A 22,837-nucleotide genomic window follows, 5' to 3' on the forward strand; every position below is an offset into this window, starting at 1 on the left:
AGATACATGATAAGAGCCTGTCTGCAGCCACCACTAGGGGGAGCTCCCTGTATGCAGAGATACATGATAAGATCCTGTCTGCAGCTACCACTAGGGGGAGCTCCCTGTATACAGAGACACATGATAAGATCCTGTCTGCAGCCACCACTAGGGGGAGCTCCCTGTATACAGAGACACATGATAAGATCCTGTCTGCAGTCACCACTAGGGGGAGCTCCGTGTATACAGAGATACATGACAAGATCCTGTCTGCAGCCACCACTAGGGGGAGCTCCCTGTATACAGAGATACATGATAAGATCCTGTCTGCAGCCACCACTAGGGGGAGCTCCCTGTATACAGAGATACATGATAAGATTCTGCGTATATATGTAGCATTTCAGATCATTTGGGGAGGCAGGGAACAGTTTTAAGCATAAGACAATTGTAACTAACTCTTCGTGGCACGGAGTATGGCATTTTTCTAGACAAAGTTTACCTTAGTGTTATAGAAGGACTGAGGGTAAGAAATACATGTGATTGCCTGGATATTACTCTGGATGGTTCCTAGAATAGGAAGCCCAATAATATGTGGTCCTGATGTTTAGTCCCATCACCTGTTATATGACTAAACGGAATCTGCATCTTCATTACGGTAACGCCTCAGACCAGATTTACACGGTGACTCCATATTTTGTGTCTTCTGGGTCTCTGTATCAGGCTCTGTTACCTGACGTCCTGTACTGGAGATAACAGTATACACATTTTAATCAGAGTTCCCGGAATCTGGTCATTTTGGAATATATCTTTATTTTCTATATTTGTTCCCATTTTTCGGTTCGTTTTGTGCAGTGAAGATTAATTGTTCTGATCTGAGACCCCGATCTAATGATCTCTCTGTTCAGTGTCCTGCCGTACGAGATACATACAAGTGAAATAAAGCCCAAATTGGGTCCATAAACAGTTGACATTGTTTTTCTATATCACACATTAAATTAACTGAAAATAAAGGATTAACTGGAGAAAATGAAGACCACCTCACATCCGATAAGACAAAGGTCCTGATAGCAGCAATCAGCATAGTACAGAACAGAACCAGAAAACCAAGATGTCCAGAAGGACACGATACGGCCGAGCACAAAGACGACAGCATGTTTAAAGCCTTGGGAATTGTCCCTGAATGCTCCATGATCCGCACTATGATTACAGCTCCGGTTCCCTCCGGGACCAGACACAGACGTAACAGCCATTATAATCCATAGTGGTTGTCAATGCACATCCATTACAGGAGAATCTATCGATTCCTCATTAAATACTTTTCAACAAAAAAAAAATTATTAGTTGTGATGGGTTGTGTTAAATTATTTTGAATGCATATTATATAGTAACACAATCATAGTGAGCAAGTATACAGTGTAATAGTCCTATATTGTGTCAGCAGAACAGTTCCATTTACAGTACTGTGCAAAAGTGCAAGTATCTGGTGACCGCCCATCACCTCCATTATCAGTATCTGGTGACCACCCAGCACCTCCATTATCAGTATCTGCTGACCACCCGTCACCTCCATCACTTCTTCTCACTTGTGGTATATACTATGTGGCTGTGCTATATACTACATGGGCTGTGCTATATACTACGTGGGCTGTGCTATATGCTACATGAGCTTTGCTATATACTACATGGGCTGTGCTATATGCTACATGAGCTGTGCTATATGCTACGTGGGCTGTGTTACATGCTACTTGGCTGTGCTACACACTACGTGGGCTGTGGTATATACTACGTGGCAGTCCTATATACTACATGGGCTGTGCTATATACTACGTGGGCTGTGCTATATACTACGTGGGCTGTACTATATACTACGTGGCTGTGTTATATACTACGTGGGCTGTTATATACTAGTATTTGGTCAGTATTTCACATCAGTATTTGTAGCCAAAATCAGGAGTGGGTGATAAATACTGAAGTGGTGACGAGTTTCTGCTATACTTCTCCAATTATCAGTTCCATATAGAGTCCAAATCACTGTTACAGTGCATTGAAAAAGTATTTGTACCCCTTGAACTTTTCCACATTTTTTCACGTTACACCCACAAACTTAAATGTATTTTATTGGGATTTTATGTGACACCAACACAAAATAACAAGTATTTGTGATGTGTAAATGAAATGCTACAAGGTTTTCTAATTGTTTAAAAAGATATGAATCTGAACATTGTTCTGTGAATTTGTATACAGGCCTCTGTCGTCTGATGCTCCTAAATATAATCCTGAGTGACCAATTTCCTCGAGAAGTCACTTTGTGTCCACCTGTGTACTTTATTCTCAGTATAACTACAGCTATTCGGTGAAGGTCTCAGAGGTTTGAGAACATTAAGGATCAAACAGCATCATGAAAACCAAGGAGCCCACCAGACAGGTGAAGGATAAAGTTGTGGAGAAGATTAAAGCAGGGTTAGGTTGTAAAAAATAGCCCAAGCTCTGAACATGTCATGGAGCACTATTCAATCCATCATCCACAGATGGAAGGAGTATGGCACATCTACAAACCTACCAAGACAGAGCCGTCCACTTAACCTGACATCCCAAGAAAGGAGAGCACTAATGAGTGAAGAAGACAAGAGACCCATGGTCACTGCGGAGGAGCTGCAAAGATCCATAACTCAGGGGGAGAATCTGTCCACAGAACAACAATTAGTTGTATACTCCACAAATTTGGCATTTATGGAAGAATAACAAGAAGAAATAAATTTTTTGAAAGCAAGCCATAAGAAGTCTTGTTTGCAATTTGCAAAAAGCCATGTAGGAGACACAGCGAGCATGTGGAAGAAGAGACTCTGGTCAGACGAGACAAAAAAACTTTTTGGGCTAAATGCAAAACACCATGTGTAGCAGAAAAATAACACTGCACATCACCCTGAAAACACCATCCCCGCTGTCACACATGGAGGTGGCAGCATCGTGCTGTGGAGAGGCTTTTCTTCAGCAGAGGCAGGAAAGCTGGTCAGAGTTGATAGGAGGATGGATGGAGCTAAATACAGGGAAATCCTGGAGGAAAACCTGTTAGAGGCTGCAAAAGACTTGAGACTGGGGCGTAGGTTCACCTTCCAGCAGGACAACGACCCTAAACATCCTGCCAGAGCTACAATGGAGGGTTTATATCAAAGAATATTCCTGTGTGTGAACGGCCCAGTCACAATCTTGAACCAAATCTTATTGATCATCTGTGACAAGATGTGAAAATTGCTGATCACAGACGTCTCCATCCACTCTCACTGAGCGAGAGTGTGCAAAGAAGAAGGGGCAAAATGTCACCTCTAGATGTGCAAAACTGGAGAGACAGACCCCAAAAGACAGCAGCAGTTTCTGCAAATAAAGGTGGTCCTACAAAGTATTGACTTGGGGGTGAACACAAATGCACCTCACAATGTTCAGATTTATATCTAGAAAACTCTGTAATACTTGTTACTTTGTTTTTGTATCACATAAAATCCCAATAAAATAATTGTTTGTGGGTGTAACGTGAAAAAATGTGGAAAAGTTCACGGGCTGTGAATACTTGTATAAGGCACTGTATATAGCATCCCGTTAACAGTTCCATATAACGAACACCTGGAAGTTCTCTATAGTGTCCTAATAACAGCTTCATATAGTGCCCGGGTAAGAACGTTACATAGTGACCAGGTGACGGTGCCACAATTAATACTGCTATAATGTGCCCCAATAATAATAATCTTTATTTTTATATAGCGCTAACATATTCCGCAGCGCTTTACAAGTTGCACACATTATCATCGCTGTCCCCGTTGGGGGGGAAACCGGGGGGAAACCGGAGAACACCCATGCAAACAGAGAGAACATACAAACTCTTTGCAGATGTTTTCCTTAGTGGGATTTGAACCCAGGACCCCAGCGCTGCAAGGCTGCTGTGCTAACCACTGCGCCACCGTGCTGCCCCCTCCTGAAACAGGACACAAGTTTAAGTTAAGCCACAACTATCACAAAGTTTAGAGGCCACCACCGGCACGGGGCAGTGGGGGCTTTGGGTGAGTGGTCCTGCACATAAGCCCAGGCGGTGTGACCTGCGGCATGGTGCCTCCTCCATGTTTCTCTTCTCCTTTATGATGCCGAGAATTGATGGTTGCTGGATAAACCTGCCCAGAAAACATAATGAGACAGACGGACAGGGGGCGGAGGGCGGAGGGAGCGGCAGTGAGTGGGAGCAATGCACAGGTTGTACCACAGACCCACATCCACAGAGCCGAGGAGGAGACGCTGACAGGAGGCTTCCAAACAGGTGACCCTCGCAAGAGAATCGGATGTAGCAGAGCTGGAGGCGACATTTTCCTGCCTGAGGCTGCAGCGTTCGCTCTTCACGGTCACTATGTGAGTGCACATGGATAAACGCGAAACTCAGCTCTGCTACATCTGCGCACAACCAAGGCGGAGGCGGCTCGAGAACCATCGCCGTCCATCCTGAAAAGAAGAGACATCAAGGCGGCAGCTGGGGATCTCCAAATAGACAGCACTGTGCCAAAGAGACTGCATGCCCCGTGGATGTGACAGCTCGTCTCTCCCAGCTGTTTCCTCCCCCTCAGCCAATCCTCACTCCTTCTGTTTGTGAGTCTCATCCTTCCTCCCCCGCCCTGGGCTGCTGGTCCCTGAGCATCCCTGAGAAAGAGAGGGAGCGAGAGAGAGGGGGAGGAGAGAGAGAGAGAGAGAAAGAGAGAGACAGGAGAGAGGGCTGTGTCTGCTCGTCACGTCCGGAGACATCCCAGAATGATCCCAGATCCGAGACCCCAGTGACGGGGAACCTCCTCCGTGTATCCCCCCCTTTCTCCTCTCTCCTCTTTTTTTCCTTCTTTCCCCCCTTTCTCCATCCTTTCTCCTTTCCTCTGCCCCTTCCTCCATCCTCCGATCCTTTCCTCTCCCCTCTCTACCTTCATCCAGCCTTTACCGTCCTCCATCCATCACCCCAAGTGGCGTCTATCCGTCAGCCCCCAAATCTTCAGCTCTCGACACCCACAGCCTCCATCCCACACAGCGATCAGCATGGGCTGCATTGGATCTCACAGTGCAGGTAAGAAGCTTCTCCACGCGACCCACTGCACACCGAGGAGGGGACCACAAGGTGAAGACCCTGGAGACTGGACCACGAGACACTGCAACACAACCCGAACACGAGACAACACACCGCAACACCAAACCGTGAGACTACACACTGCAACATAACCCGGCCAGGAGACTACACACTGCAACACAACCCGAACACGAGACAACACACCGCAACACCAAACCGTGAGACTACACACTGCAACATAACCCGACCAGGAGAGTACACACTGCAACACCAAACCGTGAGGCTACACACTGCAACACCAAACCGTGAGACTACACACTGCAACATAACCCGACCAGGAGACTACACACTGCAACACCAAACCATGAGACTACACACTGCAACACCAAACCGTGAGACTACACACTGCAACACAACTCAAACACGAGACAACACACCGCAACACCAAACCGTCAGACTACACACTGCAACACCAAACTGTGATACTACACACTGTAACACAACAAACCATGAGACTACACACTGCAACATAACCCGACCAGGAGACTACACACTGCAACACAACCCGACCAGGAGACTACACACTGCAACACAACCCGAACACGAGACAACACACCGCAATACCAAACCGTGAGACTACACACTGCAACATAACCCGACCAGGAGACTACACACTGCAACACCAAACTGTGAGGCTACACACTGCAACATAACTTGACCAGGAGACTACACACTGCAACACCAAACCGTGAGACTACACACTGCAACATAACCCGACCAGGAGACTACACACTGCAACACCAAACCATGAGACTACACACTGCAACACCAAACCGTGAGACTACACACTGCAACACAACTCGAACACGAGACAACACACCGCAACACCAAACCGTCAGACTACACACTGCAACACCAAACTGTGATACTACACACTGTAACACAACAAACCATGAGACTACACACTGCAACATAACCCGACCAGGAGACTACACACTGCAACACAACCCGACCAGGAGACTACACACTGCAACACAACCCGAACACGAGACAACACACCGCAATACCAAACCGTCAGACTACACACTGCAACATAACCCGACCAGGAGACTACACACTGCAACACCAAACTGTGAGGCTACACACTGCAACATAACTTGACCAGGAGACTACACACTGCAACACCAAACCATGAGACTACACACTGCAACACAACCCGACCAGGAGACTACACACTGCAACACACCAAACCGTGAGACTTCACACTGTAACACAACAAACCATTTTTTTTGCCTTCCTCTGGATCAACATGTTAGGGCATGTTAGGTTAGGCTATGGGTTGAACTAGATGGACATATAGTCTTCCTTCAACCTTAATAACTATGTAACCATGAAACTACACACTGCAACACAACCCGAACCCGAGATGACACACTGCAACACCAAACCGTGAGACTACATACTGCAACACAACCCAAAGGCGAGACTACACACTGCAACACCAAACCATGAGACTACACACTGCAACACACCAAACTATGAGACTAGATACTGCAACACAACCTGAAGATGAGACTACACACTGCAACACCAAACCACGAGACTATACACTGCAACACCAAACTGTGAGACTACACACTGCAACATAACCCGACCAGGAGACTACACACTGCAACACACCAAACCGTGAGACTTCAAACTGTAACACAACCCGAACCCGAGATGACACACTGCAACACCAAACCGTGAGACTACTCACTGCAACACCAAACCATGAGACTATATACTGCAACACAACCCAAAGGCGAGACTACACACTGCAACACCAAACCATGAGACTGCACACTGCAACACACCAAACTATGAGACTAGATACTGCAACACAACCCGAAGATGAGACTACACACTGCAACACCAAACCATGAGACTACACACTGCAACACCAAACCGTGAGACTACACACTGCAACACCAAACCGTGAGACTACACACTGCAACACCAAACCATGAGACTACACACTGCAACACCAAACCTTGAGACTACACACTGCAACATAACCCGACCAGGAGACAACACACTGCAACATAACCCGACCAGGAGACTACACACTGCAACATAACCCGACCAGGAGACTACACACTGCAACACCAAACCGTGAGACAACACACTGCAACATAACCCGACCAGGAGACTACACACTGCAACATAACCCGACCAGGAGACTACACACTGCAACACCAAACCGTGAGACTACACACTGCAACATAACCCGACCAGGAGACTACACACTGCAACATAACCTGACCAGGAGACTACACACTGCAACACCAAACCGTGAGGCTACACACTGCAACATAACCCGACCAGGAGACTACACACTGCAACACCAAACCGTGAGACTACACACTGCAACACAACCCGACCAGGAGACTACACACTGCAACACAACCCGACCAGGAGACTACACACTGCAACACACCAAACCGTGAGACTTCACACTGTAACACAACAAACCATGAAACTATACACTGCAACACAACCCGAACCCGAGATGACACACTGCAACACCAAACCATGAGACTACATACTGCAACACAACCCAAAGGCGAGACTACACACTGCAACACCAAACCATGAGACTACACACTGCAACACACCAAACCATGAGACTACATACTGCAACACAACCCAAAGGCGAGACTACACACTGCAACACCAAACCATGAGACTACACACTGCAACACCAAACTGTGAGACTACACACTGCAACATAACCCGACCAGGAGACTACACACTGCAACACACCAAACCGTGAGACTTCAAACTGTAACACAGGCCGAACCCGAGATGACACACTGCAACACCAAACCATGAGACTACTCACTGCAACACCAAACCATGAGACTATATACTGCAACACAACCCAAAGGCGAGACTACACACTGCAACACCAAACCATGAGACTGCACACTGCAACACACCAAACTATGAGACTAGATACTGCAACACAACCCGAAGATGAGACTACACACTGCAACACCAAACCATGAGACTACACACTGCAACACCAAACCGTGAGACTACACACTGCAACACCAAACCATGAGACTACACACTGCAACACCAAACCTTGAGACTACACACTGCAACATAACCCAACCAGGAGACAACACACTGCAACACCAAACCATGAGACTACACACTGCAACACCAAACCATGAGACTACACACTGCAACACCAAACCGTGAGACTACACACTGCAACACCAAACCGTGAGACTACACACTGCAACACCAAACCATGAGACTACACACTGCAACATAACCCGACCAGGAGACAACACACTGCAACACCAAACCATGAGACTACACACTGCAACACCAAACCTTGAGACTACACACTGCAACACAACCTGAATCGGAGATGACACACTGCAACACCAAACCGTGAGACTACACACTGCAACACACCAAACTATGAGACTACACACTGTAACACCAAACCATGAGACTGCACACTGCTACACACCAAACTGTGAGACTACACACTGACCAGAGGTCATTCATCCTTATATTTATAGTCCTTTTACTAGGCACTGCTCCTAATAGCCAGTTTCCTACTCCACACTGATGAGGGGCAAATACCCCGAAACAGCTGTCTGTGGATGGATACCATGTTTTGGCATAGGTGGTTTTCCTTTTTGGATGTTGCCCTTCCCGTGATTGTTCCTTCCCGGAGAAAGACCTGGCTATTTATTGCTTGTGTTGAGAAACACGTGATGGTGTCTCCGCGGCTCTTCTACAGACTACACACTGCAACATACCAAACCGTGAGACTACACACTGCATCACACCAAACCATGAGACTACACACTACAACACACCGAACTGTGAGATTACACACTGCAACACACCAAACCATGAGACTACACACTGCAACACACCAAACCATGAGACTACACACTGCAACACCAAACCGTGAGACTATACACTGCAACAGCAAACCGTGAGACTACACACTGCAACACATCAAACCATGAGACTACACACTGCAACACATCAAACAATGAGATTATACACTGCAACACCAAGCTGTGAGACTACACACTGCAGCACATCAAACAATGAGACTTCAAACTGAAACACAACCTTTGACTATGAGACCCTGCAACACAAGACTGGACCATGAGACACTCCAACAGAGCAATGAACTATGAGACACTGAAAAATAGGAGTGAGAGTGAGTGCAACACACTACCGAACTATGAGACAACACACTGCAGCATACCACAGGACCATGAGACAGAATACACACTGCGAAATAACATTGGACTATGTGACTCTGCAAAACAACAGTGAACTATGAGACTACCCACTGTTACGCACAAGACCAAGAGACACTGCAAAACCAAACCAAACAATTTGACACTGCAACACAACACTGGCCCAAGAGACAGACTAGACAATGCAAACTAACACTAGACCATGCAAGATTGCAAAATAATATTGGAGCATGATACATAACTTTCTGCAACACAATATTGCATCATGGTATGGATTACACACTGCAACACAAAACTAGACCCTGAGACACTGTATCACAACACTGAACCCCGAGACACTACAACACAACACTGAACCCTGAGCCACTGCAACATTACACTAGAGACTGCAACACAACACTAGACCATAAGACACTGCAACACAACACTGGACCCTGAAACACTGCAACGCAACACTGGACCCTAAGTCACTGCAACACAACACTTGACCCTGAGACACTGCAACACAACACTCGACCCTGAAACACTAGAACACAACACCGATCCCTGAAACACTGCAACACAACACTGGACCCTAAGACTCTGCAACATGACACTGGACCCTGAGACTCTGCAACACAACACTGGACCCTAAGACTCTGCAACATGAAACTGGACCCTGAGACTGCAACATGACACTGGACCCTGAGACTGCAACATGACACTGGACTCTGCGACACTGCAACACAACACCGAACCCTGCAACACTGCAACACAACACTGAACCCTGAGGCACTGCAACACAACACTAGACCCTGAGACACTGTATCACAACACTGAATCCGGAGACACTACAACACAACACTGAACCCTGAGGCACTGCAACATGACACTAGAGACTGCAACACAACACCAGACCATGAGACACTGCAACACGACACTGGACCCTGAGACAATGCAACACAACACTTGACCCTGAGACTCTGCAACACAAAACTGGACCCTGAGACTCTGCAACATGACACTGGACCCAGCAACACTGCGACACAACACCGAACCCTGAAACACTGCAACACAACACTTGACCCTGAGACTCTGCAACTCAATACTTGACCCTGAGACTCTTCAGCACAACACTTGACCCTACGACACTGAACACAACACTTGACCCTGAAACTATTCAACACAACACTGGACCCTGAGACACTGCAACATGACACTGGACCCTGAGACACTGCAACATGACACTGGACCCTCAGACACAACACTGGACACTGAGACATTGCAATAGGTCACTGGACCCTGCGACACTGCAACACAATACTGGACTCTGAGGTACTGCAACACAACACTGAACCCTGAAACACTGCAACTCAACACTTGACCCTGAGACTCTGCAACATGACACTGGATCCTGCGACACTGCAACACAACACTGGACCCTGAGACTCTGCAACACAACACTTGACCCTGAGACTCTTCAACACAACACTGGACCCTGAGACACTGCAACATGACACTGGACCCTGAGACACAACACTGGACCCTGAGACATTGCAATATGTCACTGGACCCTGCGACACTGCAACACAACACTGAACCCTGAAACACTGCAACACATCACTTGACCCTGAGACTCTGCAACACAACACTGGACCCTGAGACACAACACTGGACCCTGAGACATTGCAATATGTCACTTGACCCTGAGACTTTACAACACAACACTGGACCCTGAGGTACTGCAACACAACACCAAACCCTGAAACACTGGAACTCAACACTTGACCCTGAGACTCTTCTACACAACACTGGACCCTGAGACTCTGCAACACAACACTTGACCCTGAGACATTGCAACATGACACTGGACCCTGCGACACTGCAACACAACACTGAACCCTGAAACACTACAACACAACACTGGACCCTGAGACTCTGCAACACAACACTGGACCCTGAGACTCTGCAACACAGCACTGGACCCTGAGACAATTCAACAAAACACTGGACCTTGAGGCACTGCAACACAACAATGGACCCCGAGACACAACACTGGACCCTGAGACATTGCAATATGTCACTGGACCCTGCGACACTGCAACACAATACTGGACTCTGAGGTACTGCAACACAACACTTGACCCTGAGACTCTGCAACACAACACCGAACCCTGAAACACTACAACTCAACACTTGACCCTGAGATTCTTCTACACAACACTGGACCCTGAGACTGCAACACAACACTGGACCCTGAGACACTGCAACATGACACTGGACCTTGCAACACTGCAACACAACACTGAACCCTGAAACACTGCAAAACAACACTGGACCCTGAGACTCTGCAACACAACACTGGACCCTGCGACACTGCAACACAACACTGGACCCTGAGGCACTGCAACACAACACTGGACCCTGAGGCACTGCAACACAGCACTGGAACCTGAGACACTGCAATACAACAATGGACTCTGAGACACTGCAACACAACACTGGACCCTGAGGCACTGCAACACAGCACTGGAACCTGAGACACTGCAATACAACACTGGACCCCGAGGCACTGCAACACAACACTGGACCCCGAGGCACTGCAACACAGCACTGGACCCTGAGACACTGCAATACAACAATGGACCCTGAGACACTGCAATACAACACTGGACCCTGAGACTCTGCAACACAACACTGGACCCTGCAACACAACACTGGACTCTGAGGCACTGAAACACAACACTGGACCCTGAGACAATGCAACAAAACACTGGACCTTGATGCACTGCAACACAACACTGGACCCTGAGGCACTGCAACACAGCACTGGACCCCGGGGCACTGCAACACAGCACTGGACCCTGAGACACTGCAACACAGCACTGGACCTTGAGACAATGCAACAAAACACTGGACCTTGAGGCACTGCAACACAGCACTGGACCCCAAGGCACTGCAACACAGCAATGGACTCCGAGACACTGCAATACAACACTGGACCCTGAGGCACTGCAACACAGCACTGGACCCTGAGACACTGCAACACAACACTGGACCCTGAGGCACTGCAACACAACACTGGACCCTGAGGCACTGCAACACAACACAGGACTCTGAGACACTGCAACACAACACTGGAACGTGAGACACCTCAACACAACACAGGACTCTAAGACACTGCAACACAACACAGGACTATGAGACACTGCAACACAACACTGGAACGTGAGACACCTCAACACAACACTGGACCCTGAGACACTGCAATACAACAATGGACTATGAGACAGAATATACTGCAGCACAACACTGGACCATGAGACGGACCATACATTACAAGTCAACACCTCACCGGACTATTACTCACTGTAAATCAACACAGGACCATGAGACACTGTAACTACTCACTGGACTATGATACACTGAGGTGTGATACAACACAACACTGGAGCTTGAGAGATTACAACACAGTACAATGCAGTCCCTCAGTCACCGTGCATTAACATTGGAATATGACTGATCCCGCACACTGATGTGACCCTGCACCGTCCACCACTGCACAGTGCACTGCAGAGTGACGTCACTGCAACCAGGACATTATACATCACTTTATATCTCAGCACAGTCACACATTATATATATATATATATATATAGACTGTAATACAAGAACTGTAGACAGGGCAAAGGTCACTGAAAACCACAGAGCAATACACCAGCCCTGGGCTTCTACTATGTAAACTTATCTCAGAGTGTATCAGTCAGCTGCAACATTGTAGCACCGAACTGCCAGTGCACTGCAGCATTATAGCAGAATTATCATGTGACCTACACACTATTGTGAGACAATGTCGTGCACACTGCAGGCTGATACGGCGGAGTCTTATGATATGGCGGAGTCTTAGGTCAAATGTAGAGAAAGTATTGATTGTGCTGAGACAAAGAGTTTAAAGGGAAATGCTGGACAGAGACACAGGCTGCGGATTATTATTATTATTATTATTATAGTGATCTCAGACGTACACACTGCATTGTGCCAGACTTCTGTAAGGTGACAGATCCTGCACGCACACGACAGGTCATTACATTGCATCCTTAGCATCGACACATTGCAGCTCCGTTCCTTTCTCGGCATTGTTCTGCGGGTCTGCGCCGCGCAGCTTTACACCCCGCTGGGATGTTGTTAAGTTGTACCTCGCCCACGCCTGGGCGTATTTGTACGTGATTGTTGATATAGTGTTTGTAGACATGTTTAGTGCAGGAGCGGGGTAAGAGTGATGCAATATTGTAGCCGCCGTGCACCATCAGAGTGTGCGCTGACTTCTAATGAACGCACGCATGGCTTCTACTTGGGATTCTGTGTGTGTTACCTATTCCCAGGTCGGCTGTCGTCATAGTGTACGCAGAGCATGACATTCTGGGGCGATGCTCTGCAGGCGGCGATCTATTGGGATGGAGCCTATGGTGGGACCATGGCATCCTAGGTCACAAAGGGAACATTATCTCCCCAGTGACACACAGAGGCTCTCAGTGGGCATTGAGTGGATGATTAGTGCACGGCGTGAGCTATTGATCACTACCTGCTGACAGCAAGGAACTAATGGAGGAGTGGATCATAATTTATTTTTACTGGTGGTGTACACCCGCACCCCTCCTCCCATGTGTACCCCTGTTTAGATGTTGTGCTATAGTCTTGTGTGGTGGTGCAACAGTGACACATAGTGGCCAGTCAGCAATATGACAACTTCAATAGGCCATAAGAAGTCCATACGACTGGGTCACAGTATCTCCTAAAGGACAATTTTAGCTGGGTGTTCCTGCTATACGGCAGGTCTTGTGGGGTGTTCCCGTATCTGACAGGTCTTGTGGGGTGTTCCCGTATCTGACAGGTCTTGTGGGGTGTTCCCGTATCTGACAGGTCTTGTGGGGTGTTCCCAGTATATGGCAGGTCTTATGGGGTGTTCCGAGTATACAGCGGGTCTTGTGGGGTGTTCCCAATATACGGAAGGTCTTGTGGGGTGCTTCCTGGTATACGGCAGGTCTTGGGTGTTCTTGGTATACGGCGGATCTTGTGGGGTGTCCCCAGTATACGACAGGTCTTGAGACATGTCCCCACAGCACATCTGGTAGGGTTTTCCTGGTATACAGTAGGCCTTGTAGGTTATTCATAATATACGGTAGGTCTTGTGGGGATTTCCCTGTATACGGCAGGTCTTATGGGATGTTCCCAGTATACGGAGGGTCTTGTGGGGATTTTCCGGTATACGGCAGGTCTTATAGGATGTTCCCGGTATACGGCAGGTCTTATGGGATGCTCCCGGTATACGGCAGGTCTTGTGGGGTGTTCCCAGTATACAGCGGTTCTTGTAGGATGTTTCTGGTATACAAAACGTCTTGTGGGGTGCTCCAGGTATACGGCAGGTCTTGTGGGGTGCTCCAGGTATATTGCAGGTCTTGTGGGGTGTTCCCGGTATATGGCAGGTCTTGTGGGGTGTTTCAGGTATATGGCAGGTATTTTGGGGTGTTCCCGGTATATGGCAAGTCTTTTGGGGTGTTCCCGGTATACAGCGGTTCTTGTAGGATGTTTCTGGTATACAGAAGATCTTGTGGGGTGCACCAGGTATATGGCAGGTCTTTTGGGGTGTTCCCGGTATATTGCAGGTCTTGTGGGGTGTCCCCGGTATACAGCAGGCCTTTTGGGGTGTTTCCGGTATATGGCAGGTCTTGTTGGGTGTCCCCAGTATACGGCAGGTCTTGTGGGGTGTCCCCGGTATACAGCAGGCCTTTTCGGGTGTTTCCGGTATATGGCAGGTCTTGTGGGGTGTTTCCGGTATATGGCAGGTCTTGTGGGGTGTTCCCGGTATACGTAGGGTCTTGTGGGGTGTCCCCAGTATACGGCAGGTCTTGTGGGGTGTTCCCGGTATACGGCAGGTCTTGTGGGGTGTTCCCGGTATACGGAAGGTCTTGTGGGGTGTTCCCGGTATACGGCAGGTCTTGTGGGGTGTTCCCGGTATACGGCAGGTCTTGTGGGGTGTTCCCAGTATATGGCAGGTCTTGTGGGGTGTTCCCGGTATACGGCAGGTCTTGTGGGGTGTTTCCGGTATACGGCAGGTCTTGTGGAGTTTTCCCGGTATATGGCAGGTCTTGTGGGGTGTTTCCGGTATACGGCAGGTCTTGTGGGGTGTTCCCGGTATACCGCAGGTCTTGTGGGGTTTTCCCGGTATACGGCAGGTCTTGTGGGGTGTTCCCGGTATATGGTAGGTTTTGTGGGGTGTTCCCGGTATATGGTAGGTTTTGTGGGGTGTTCCCGGTATACGGCAGGTCTTGTGGAGTTTTCCCGGTATATGGCAGGTCTTGTGGGGTGTTTCCGGTATACGGCAGGTCTTGTGGGGTGTTCCCGGTATACCGCAGGTCTTGTGGGGTTTTCCCGGTATACGGCAGGTCTTGTGGGGTGTTCCCGGTATATGGTAGGTTTTGTGGGGTGTTCCCGGTATATGGTAGGTTTTGTGGGGTGTTCCCGGTATACGGCAGGTCTTGTGGCGTTTTCCCGGTATACGGCAGGTCTTGTGGTGTGTTCCCGGTGTATGGCAGGTCTTGTGGGGTGTTCCCGGTATACGGCAGGTCTTGTGGGGTGTTCCTGGTATACGGCAGGTCTGGTGGGGTGTTCCCGGTATACGGCAGATCTGGTGGGGTGTTCCCGGTATACGGCAGGTCTTGTGGGGTGTTCCCGGTATATGGTAGGTTTTGTGGGGTGTTCCCGCTGTACGGCAGGTCTGGTGGGGTGTTCCCGGTATACGGCAGGTCTTGTGGGGTGTTCCCGGTATACGGCAGGTCTGGTGGGGTGTTTCCGGTATACGGCAGGTCTTGTGGGGTTTTCCCGGTATACGGCAGGTCTTGTGGGGTGTTCCCGGTGTATGGCAGGTCTTGTGGGGTTTTCCCGGTATACGGCAGGTCTTGTGGGGTGTTCCTGGTATACGGCAGGTTTGGTGGGGTGTTCCCGGTATACGGCAGGTCTGGTGGGGTGTTCCCGGTATATGGCAGGTTTTGTGGGGTGTTCCCGCTGTATGGCAGGTCTGGTGGGGTGTTCCCGGTATACGGCAGGTCTTGTGGGGTGTTCCCGGTATACGGCAGGTCTTGTGGGGTGTTCCCGCTGTATGGCAGGTCTGGTGGGGTGTTCCCGGTATACAGCGGGTCTTGTGGGGTGTTCCCGGTATACGGCAGGTCTTGTGGGGTGTTCCCGGTATACGGCAGGTCTTGTGGGGTGTTCCCAGTATACGGCGGGTCTTGTGGGGTGTTCCCGGTATATGGCAGGTTTTGTGGGGTGTTCCCACTGTACGGCAGGTCTGATGGGGTGTTCCCGGTATATACGGCAGGTCTTGTGGGGTGTTCCCGGTATACGGCAGGTCTTGTGGGGTGTTCCCGCTGTATGGCAGATCTGGTGGGGTGTTCCCGGTATATGGCAGGTCTTGTGGGGTGTTCCCAGTATACGGTAGGTCTTGTGGGGTGTTCCCGGTATACGGCAGGTCTTGTGGGGTGTTCCCGGTATACGGCGGGTCTTGTGGGTTGTTCCCAGTATACGGCAGGTCTTGTGGGGTGTTCCCGGTATACGGCGGGTCTTGTGGGGTGTTCCCGGTATACGGCAGGTCTTGTGGGGTGTTCCCGGTATACGGCAGGTCTTGTGGGGTGTTCTCGCTGTATGGCAGGTCTGGTGGGGTGTTCCCGGTATACGGCGGGTCTTGTGGGGTGTTCCCGGTATACGGCAGGTCTTGTGGGGTGTTCCCGGTATACGGCAGGTCTTGTGGGGTGTTCCCGGTATACGGCGGGTCTTGTGGGGTGTTCCCGGTATACGGCGGGTCTTGTGGGGTGTTCCCGGTATACGGCAGGTCTTGTGGGGTGTTCTCGCTGTATGGCAGGTCTGGTGGGGTGTTCCCGGTATACGGCGGGTCTTGTGGGGTGTTCCCGGTATATGGCGGGTCTTGTGGGGTGTTCCCGGTATACGGTAGGTCTTGTGGGGTGTTCCCGGTATACAGCGGGTCTTGTGGGGTGTTCCCAGTATACGGCAGGTCTTGTGGGGTGTTCCCGGTATACAGAGGGTCTTGTGGGTTGTTCCCGTTATACGGCAGGTCTTGTGGGGTGTTCCCGGTATACGGCAGGTCTTGTGGGTTGTTCCCAGTATACGGCAGGTCTTGTGGGGTGTTCCCGGTATACGGCAGGTCTTATGGGGTGTTCCCGGTATACGGCAGGTCTTGTGGGGTGTTCCTGGCATGCAGTGGATTGTACCTACCAAAAACATTTCAAAGAAAGGCAACTGGTAAACTGGTGACTGGATCATGATTGACCGAGGATCATCGATATCTGTGAGGGGTGAATGCGCCCATCTTGTCTGTTTCCATATTAGAACAACTTTCGTACAAATTATTGAATTAGTTGCTCCTGACTATTATAGGATGGGGTAAGAACGTTGCAGCTTGCTTTGCATGGGGCTGAGCTGCTGCAGACAAGTCAGAGAGTCCTTGTTGTCCCCTGAGAAATACGTCAAAGCTGGACCATGGGTACCGTATATTAAAAAATCAGTTTCTGCCAGGACGCCAGGACAATCCTGCAAATAAACTGGACAGCCAACAGGGTGGGATTATGCACTGCACTGGGATTGGAGGGGTTTTCCCGCCTGTTTGGGGCATTCCCGGGGCGGGCTGGAATGACATCTTATGCATTGAGCGATAGATGAAGGACATTGTCATCAATTTGTTGGCCGGGAGCACAAGGATTCACTAAGGGAAGAAAGCCAAGCTGGCGGAGGCAGAGTGATGCTGTGGACAATGGTCTCCTGGAATCCTTGGTTCTGGAATCATGTGGATGATCCATTAATATATAGTCAAGGGCAATCCTACTGTGCACATATGCAGAGGAGCCCCTCAGATCCCCCCCAAAAAATGACAGGACTGTGTATTAAAGCCACAAGTAATGTTACCCCACAGGGGCTGCCACAGAATGGAGTTTAATTTGATGGCAACTGGTTGGAAGTGATGAAAGGAACCTCAAAATAAAAACATGGAGTCCAAATAAGACGGATTGTGCACTAAGTAACTGGTAAAACCTTAGGGTTCCCGCCCCGGTCAGGGCTGCACATGTGACTCGGCTGTGGATGTCACCATTGACCTTGTGGGCTTGAAAACAACTCGGTTTTTCAGGAATCCTGGATGTTTTCTAGAGTTCAGCATCGTGTCACCGGCTGAGAAGATAGAAGTGAAGGAAAGTCACAGACAACGACAGATCTGACCTTCCATAAGTCATGAAACCGAGTAACTTGTCTCTAAAATGACGATGATGATGTTAATAATGATAATAATAATTATGACAATAGTGATGATAGTAATGTTGATGATAAAAGTGATGATAGTAAAGATGATGGGGTTGATGATGATATTAATGATAATTATTTTGAAAGTGATGATAATACAGATGATTATGGTGATAATGATGATACTGAGAATAATTATTAGAATGATTATAATAAAGATGATGACCTTGATGATGATGATTACAAAGGTGAAGAAGATGTTAATAATAATGACAATGATGATAGTAATGATGATAATAATTATAATGATGATTACATTGGAGATGATGATGAAGATAACAATGGTGATGATTATGATAATTATGATTTTAAAGATGATATTAGTAGTGATGATAATGATGTTGTTTGTAGTAAGGATGATGATATAGATAATAATAATGATCATGTCAATGATGATGATATTGATGCGAATAATGACGATGATAATAATATTGTGACGATGTTGACTACAACACAGATAAAGATCATAACTATGAGGTTGACCTGATGGTGATGATGATATTGATAATGATGATGATATTGATAATGATGATGATGATATTGATAATGGTGACGATGATGATATTGATAATGATGATGATGATGATATTGATAATGATGACGATGATGATATTGATAATGAAGACTATGATATTGATAATGAGGAAGATGATGGTATTGATAATGATGAAGACTATGATATTGATAATGAGGAAGATAATGATATTGATAATGATGAAGATGATTATATTGATAATGATGACGATGATATTAATAATGATGATGATATTTATAGTGATGATGATGATATTGATAATGGTGACGATGATGATAATGATGATGACAATGATATTGATAATGATGATATTGATAATGAGGAAGATGAAGATATTGATAATGATGAAGATGATTATATTGATAATGATGATAATGATGATGATATTGATAATGATGATAATGATGATGATATTGATAATGATGACGATGATGGTATTGATGAGGAAGGTGATGATATTGATAATAAGGAAGATGATGATATTGATGATAATAATGATTATGAAATTGATAACGATGATGATTATATTGATAATGAGGAAGATGATGATACTGTGATAATGATGAAGACTATGATATTGATGAGGAAGATGATGATATTGATAATGAGGAAGATGATGATATTGATAATGATGAAGACTATGATATTGATGATGAGGAAGATGATGATATTGATGATGATGGTGATATTGATACTGATGACAATGATGATGTTAATAATGAGGAAGATGGCGATGTTGATTGTGATGATCATGGTGCAGGTGACCGTTGTGCTGATGACAGTGGCGTTGGTGGTAGTGATGGTGCCGTTGCTACTACCGATGGTGCTGGTGCATTCACATGAGTAGATCATTCTGTATGTGATTAACTATAAAAATTGACCTATCAGCGATGTCAGACCAGTATTTACTTGTAACAGTTATACGTTTATAATAATCGCGCCTTTCTGCCACTTTACTTACCGACGAAAGGTCACACATTTACATCCAACAGTACACAGCCAGCAATGATTCTTTGTTCACTTACATAAACAGTGAACTGACATTTTACTCTTTCTTTTGGTCAGAAAACCTGTTTATTCCGCACAATAATTATAATTAAGGATTACTTGTTAGACTTTGAATGGTGGCGATGGATGATGCTTATAACTTTCTTGACTAGGATGGTGCTGGTGAAAACGTGGGGTGGACATACCATAAGTGCCACCTGTGCAGCTGCAGAGTCCCACTATTTTGGGAGTCAATTTCAATTTTAAAACTATCTTCCTACTGTTCCAATTTAATTGCATAATAAAGACTGAACACGTTTCACGAGTCACAAAAATGTCTAGATTATTGATAGAAATACAGAAGGGGGCGCTCTATGATGAGATACTGAAGAGTAAGGGTCCCATATTCTGTTCTGCACGGCCCGGGGGGGGGGGGGGGGGGGAAGGCTCTCCTTTCTTTGTCCAACAAAAAACAAAACTATGCTGAAGACTATAATCATAAGGATGATGGAGCAGATGACAGAGTACTGGACAGACAGCTGGTGATGATGATGGTAATCATAGTGCTGGTGATGATGGTACTAGTAACAATAGTGCTGGTAATCATAGTGCTGGTGATGATGGTACTAGTGACAGTAGTGCTGGTAATCATAGTGCCGGTGATGATGGTACTAGTGACAGTAGTGCTGGTAATCATAGTGCCGGTGATGATGGTACTAGTGACAGTAGTGCTGATAATCATAGTGCTGGTGATGATGGTACTAGTGACAGTAGTGCTGGTAATCATAGTGCTGGTGATGATGGTACTAGTGACAGTAGTGCTGATAATCATAGTGCTGGTGATGATGGTACTAGTGACAGTAGTGCTGGTAATCATAGTGCTGGTGATGATGGTACTAGTGACAGTAGTGCTGATAATCATAGTGCTGGTGATGATGGTACTAGTGACAGTAGTGCTGGTAATGATAGTGCTGGTGATGATGGTACTAGTGACAGTAGTGCTGGTAATCATTGTGCTGGTGATGATGGTACTAGTGACAGTAGTGCTGGTAATCATAGTGCTGGTGATGATGGTACTAGTGACAGTAGTGCTGATAATAATAGTGCTGGTGATGATGGTACTAGTGACAGTAGTGCTGATAATAATAGTGCTGATGAAGATTGTACTAGTGACAGTAGTGCTGATAATTATAGTGCTGGTGATGATGGTACTAGTGACAGTAGTGCTGGTAATCATAGTGCTGGTGATGATGGTACTAGTGACAGTAGTGCTGGTAATCATAGTGCTGGTGATGATGGTACTAGTGACAGTAGTGCTGGTGATCATAGTGCTGGTGATGATGGTACTAATGACAATAGTGCTGGTAATCATAGTGCTGGTGATGATGGTACTAGTGACAGTAGTGCTGGTGATCATAGTGCTGGTGATGATGGTACTAGTGACAATAGTGCTGGTAATCATAGTGCTGGTGATGATGGTACTAGTGACAGTAGTGCTGATAATCATAGTGCTGGTGATGATGGTACTAGTGACAGTAGTGCTGATAATCATAGTGCTGGTGATGATGGTACTAGTGACAGTAGTGCTGGTAATGATAGTGCTGGTGATGATGGTACTAGTGACAGTAGTGCTGGTAATCATTGTGCTGGTGATGATGGTACTAGTGACAGTAGTGCTGGTAATCATAGTGCTGGTGATGATGGTACTAGTGACAGTAGTGCTGGTGATCATAGTGCTGGTGATGATGGTACTAGTGACAATAGTGCTGGTAATCATAGTGCTGGTGATGATGGTACTAGTGACAGTAGTGCTGATAATCATAGTGCTGGTGATGATGGTACTAGTGACAGTAGTGCTGATAATCATAGTGCTGGTGATGATGGTACTAGTGACAGTAGTGCTGGTAATGATAGTGCTGGTGATGATGGTACTAGTGACAGTAGTGCTGGTAATCATTGTGCTGGTGATGATGGTACTAGTGACAGTAGTGCTGGTAATCATAGTGCTGGTGATGATGGTACTAGTGACAGTAGTGCTGATAATAATAGTGCTGGTGATGATGGTACTAGTGACAGTAGTGCTGATAATAATAGTGCTGATGAAGATGGTACTAGTGACAGTAGTGCTGATAATCATAGTGCTGGTGATGATGGTACTAGTGACAGTAGTGCTGGTAATCATAGTGCTGGTGATGATGGTACTAGTGACAGTAGTGCTGGTAATCATAGTGCTGGTGATGATGGTACTAGTGACAGTAGTGCTGGTGATCATAGTGCTGGTGATGATGGTGCTAGTGACAATAGTGCTGGTAATCATAGTGCTGGTGATGATGGTACTAGTGACAGTAGTGCTGGTAATCATAGTGCCGGTGATGATGGTACTAGTGACAGTAGTGCTGATAATCATAGTGCTGGTGATGATGGTACTAGTGACAGTAGTGCTGGTAATCATAGTGCTGGTGATGATGGTACTAGTGACAGTAGTGCTGATAATCATAGTGCTGGTGATGATGGTACTAGTGACAGTAGTGCTGGTAATCATAGTGCTGGTGATGATGGTACTAGTGACAGTAGTGCTGGTAATGATAGTGCTGGTGATGATGGTACTTGTTGTGAATTCTGTGG

General features: G+C 47.1%; 1 protein-coding gene across 3 annotated transcripts in view; it reads left to right on the plus strand.

Moving 5' to 3' along the window:
• Positions 1–504: 504 nt before the first annotated feature.
• Positions 505–22,837, plus strand: part of FAM131B (family with sequence similarity 131 member B) — a 112,482-nt gene continuing 90,149 nt past the window's right edge. For all 3 annotated transcript variants that reach the window (XM_069754236.1, XM_069754237.1, XM_069754238.1), the window contains exon 1: positions 505–5,065. In XM_069754236.1, the coding sequence (XP_069610337.1) occupies positions 5,038–5,065 (28 nt within the window). In that variant the 5' untranslated portion in view covers positions 505–5,037. The remainder of the gene's footprint in view (positions 5,066–22,837) is intronic.

The sequence above is a fragment of the Ranitomeya imitator genome, chromosome 2, assembly GCF_032444005.1.
Source record: "Ranitomeya imitator isolate aRanImi1 chromosome 2, aRanImi1.pri, whole genome shotgun sequence".
Lineage (NCBI taxonomy): Eukaryota > Metazoa > Chordata > Amphibia > Anura > Dendrobatidae > Ranitomeya > Ranitomeya imitator.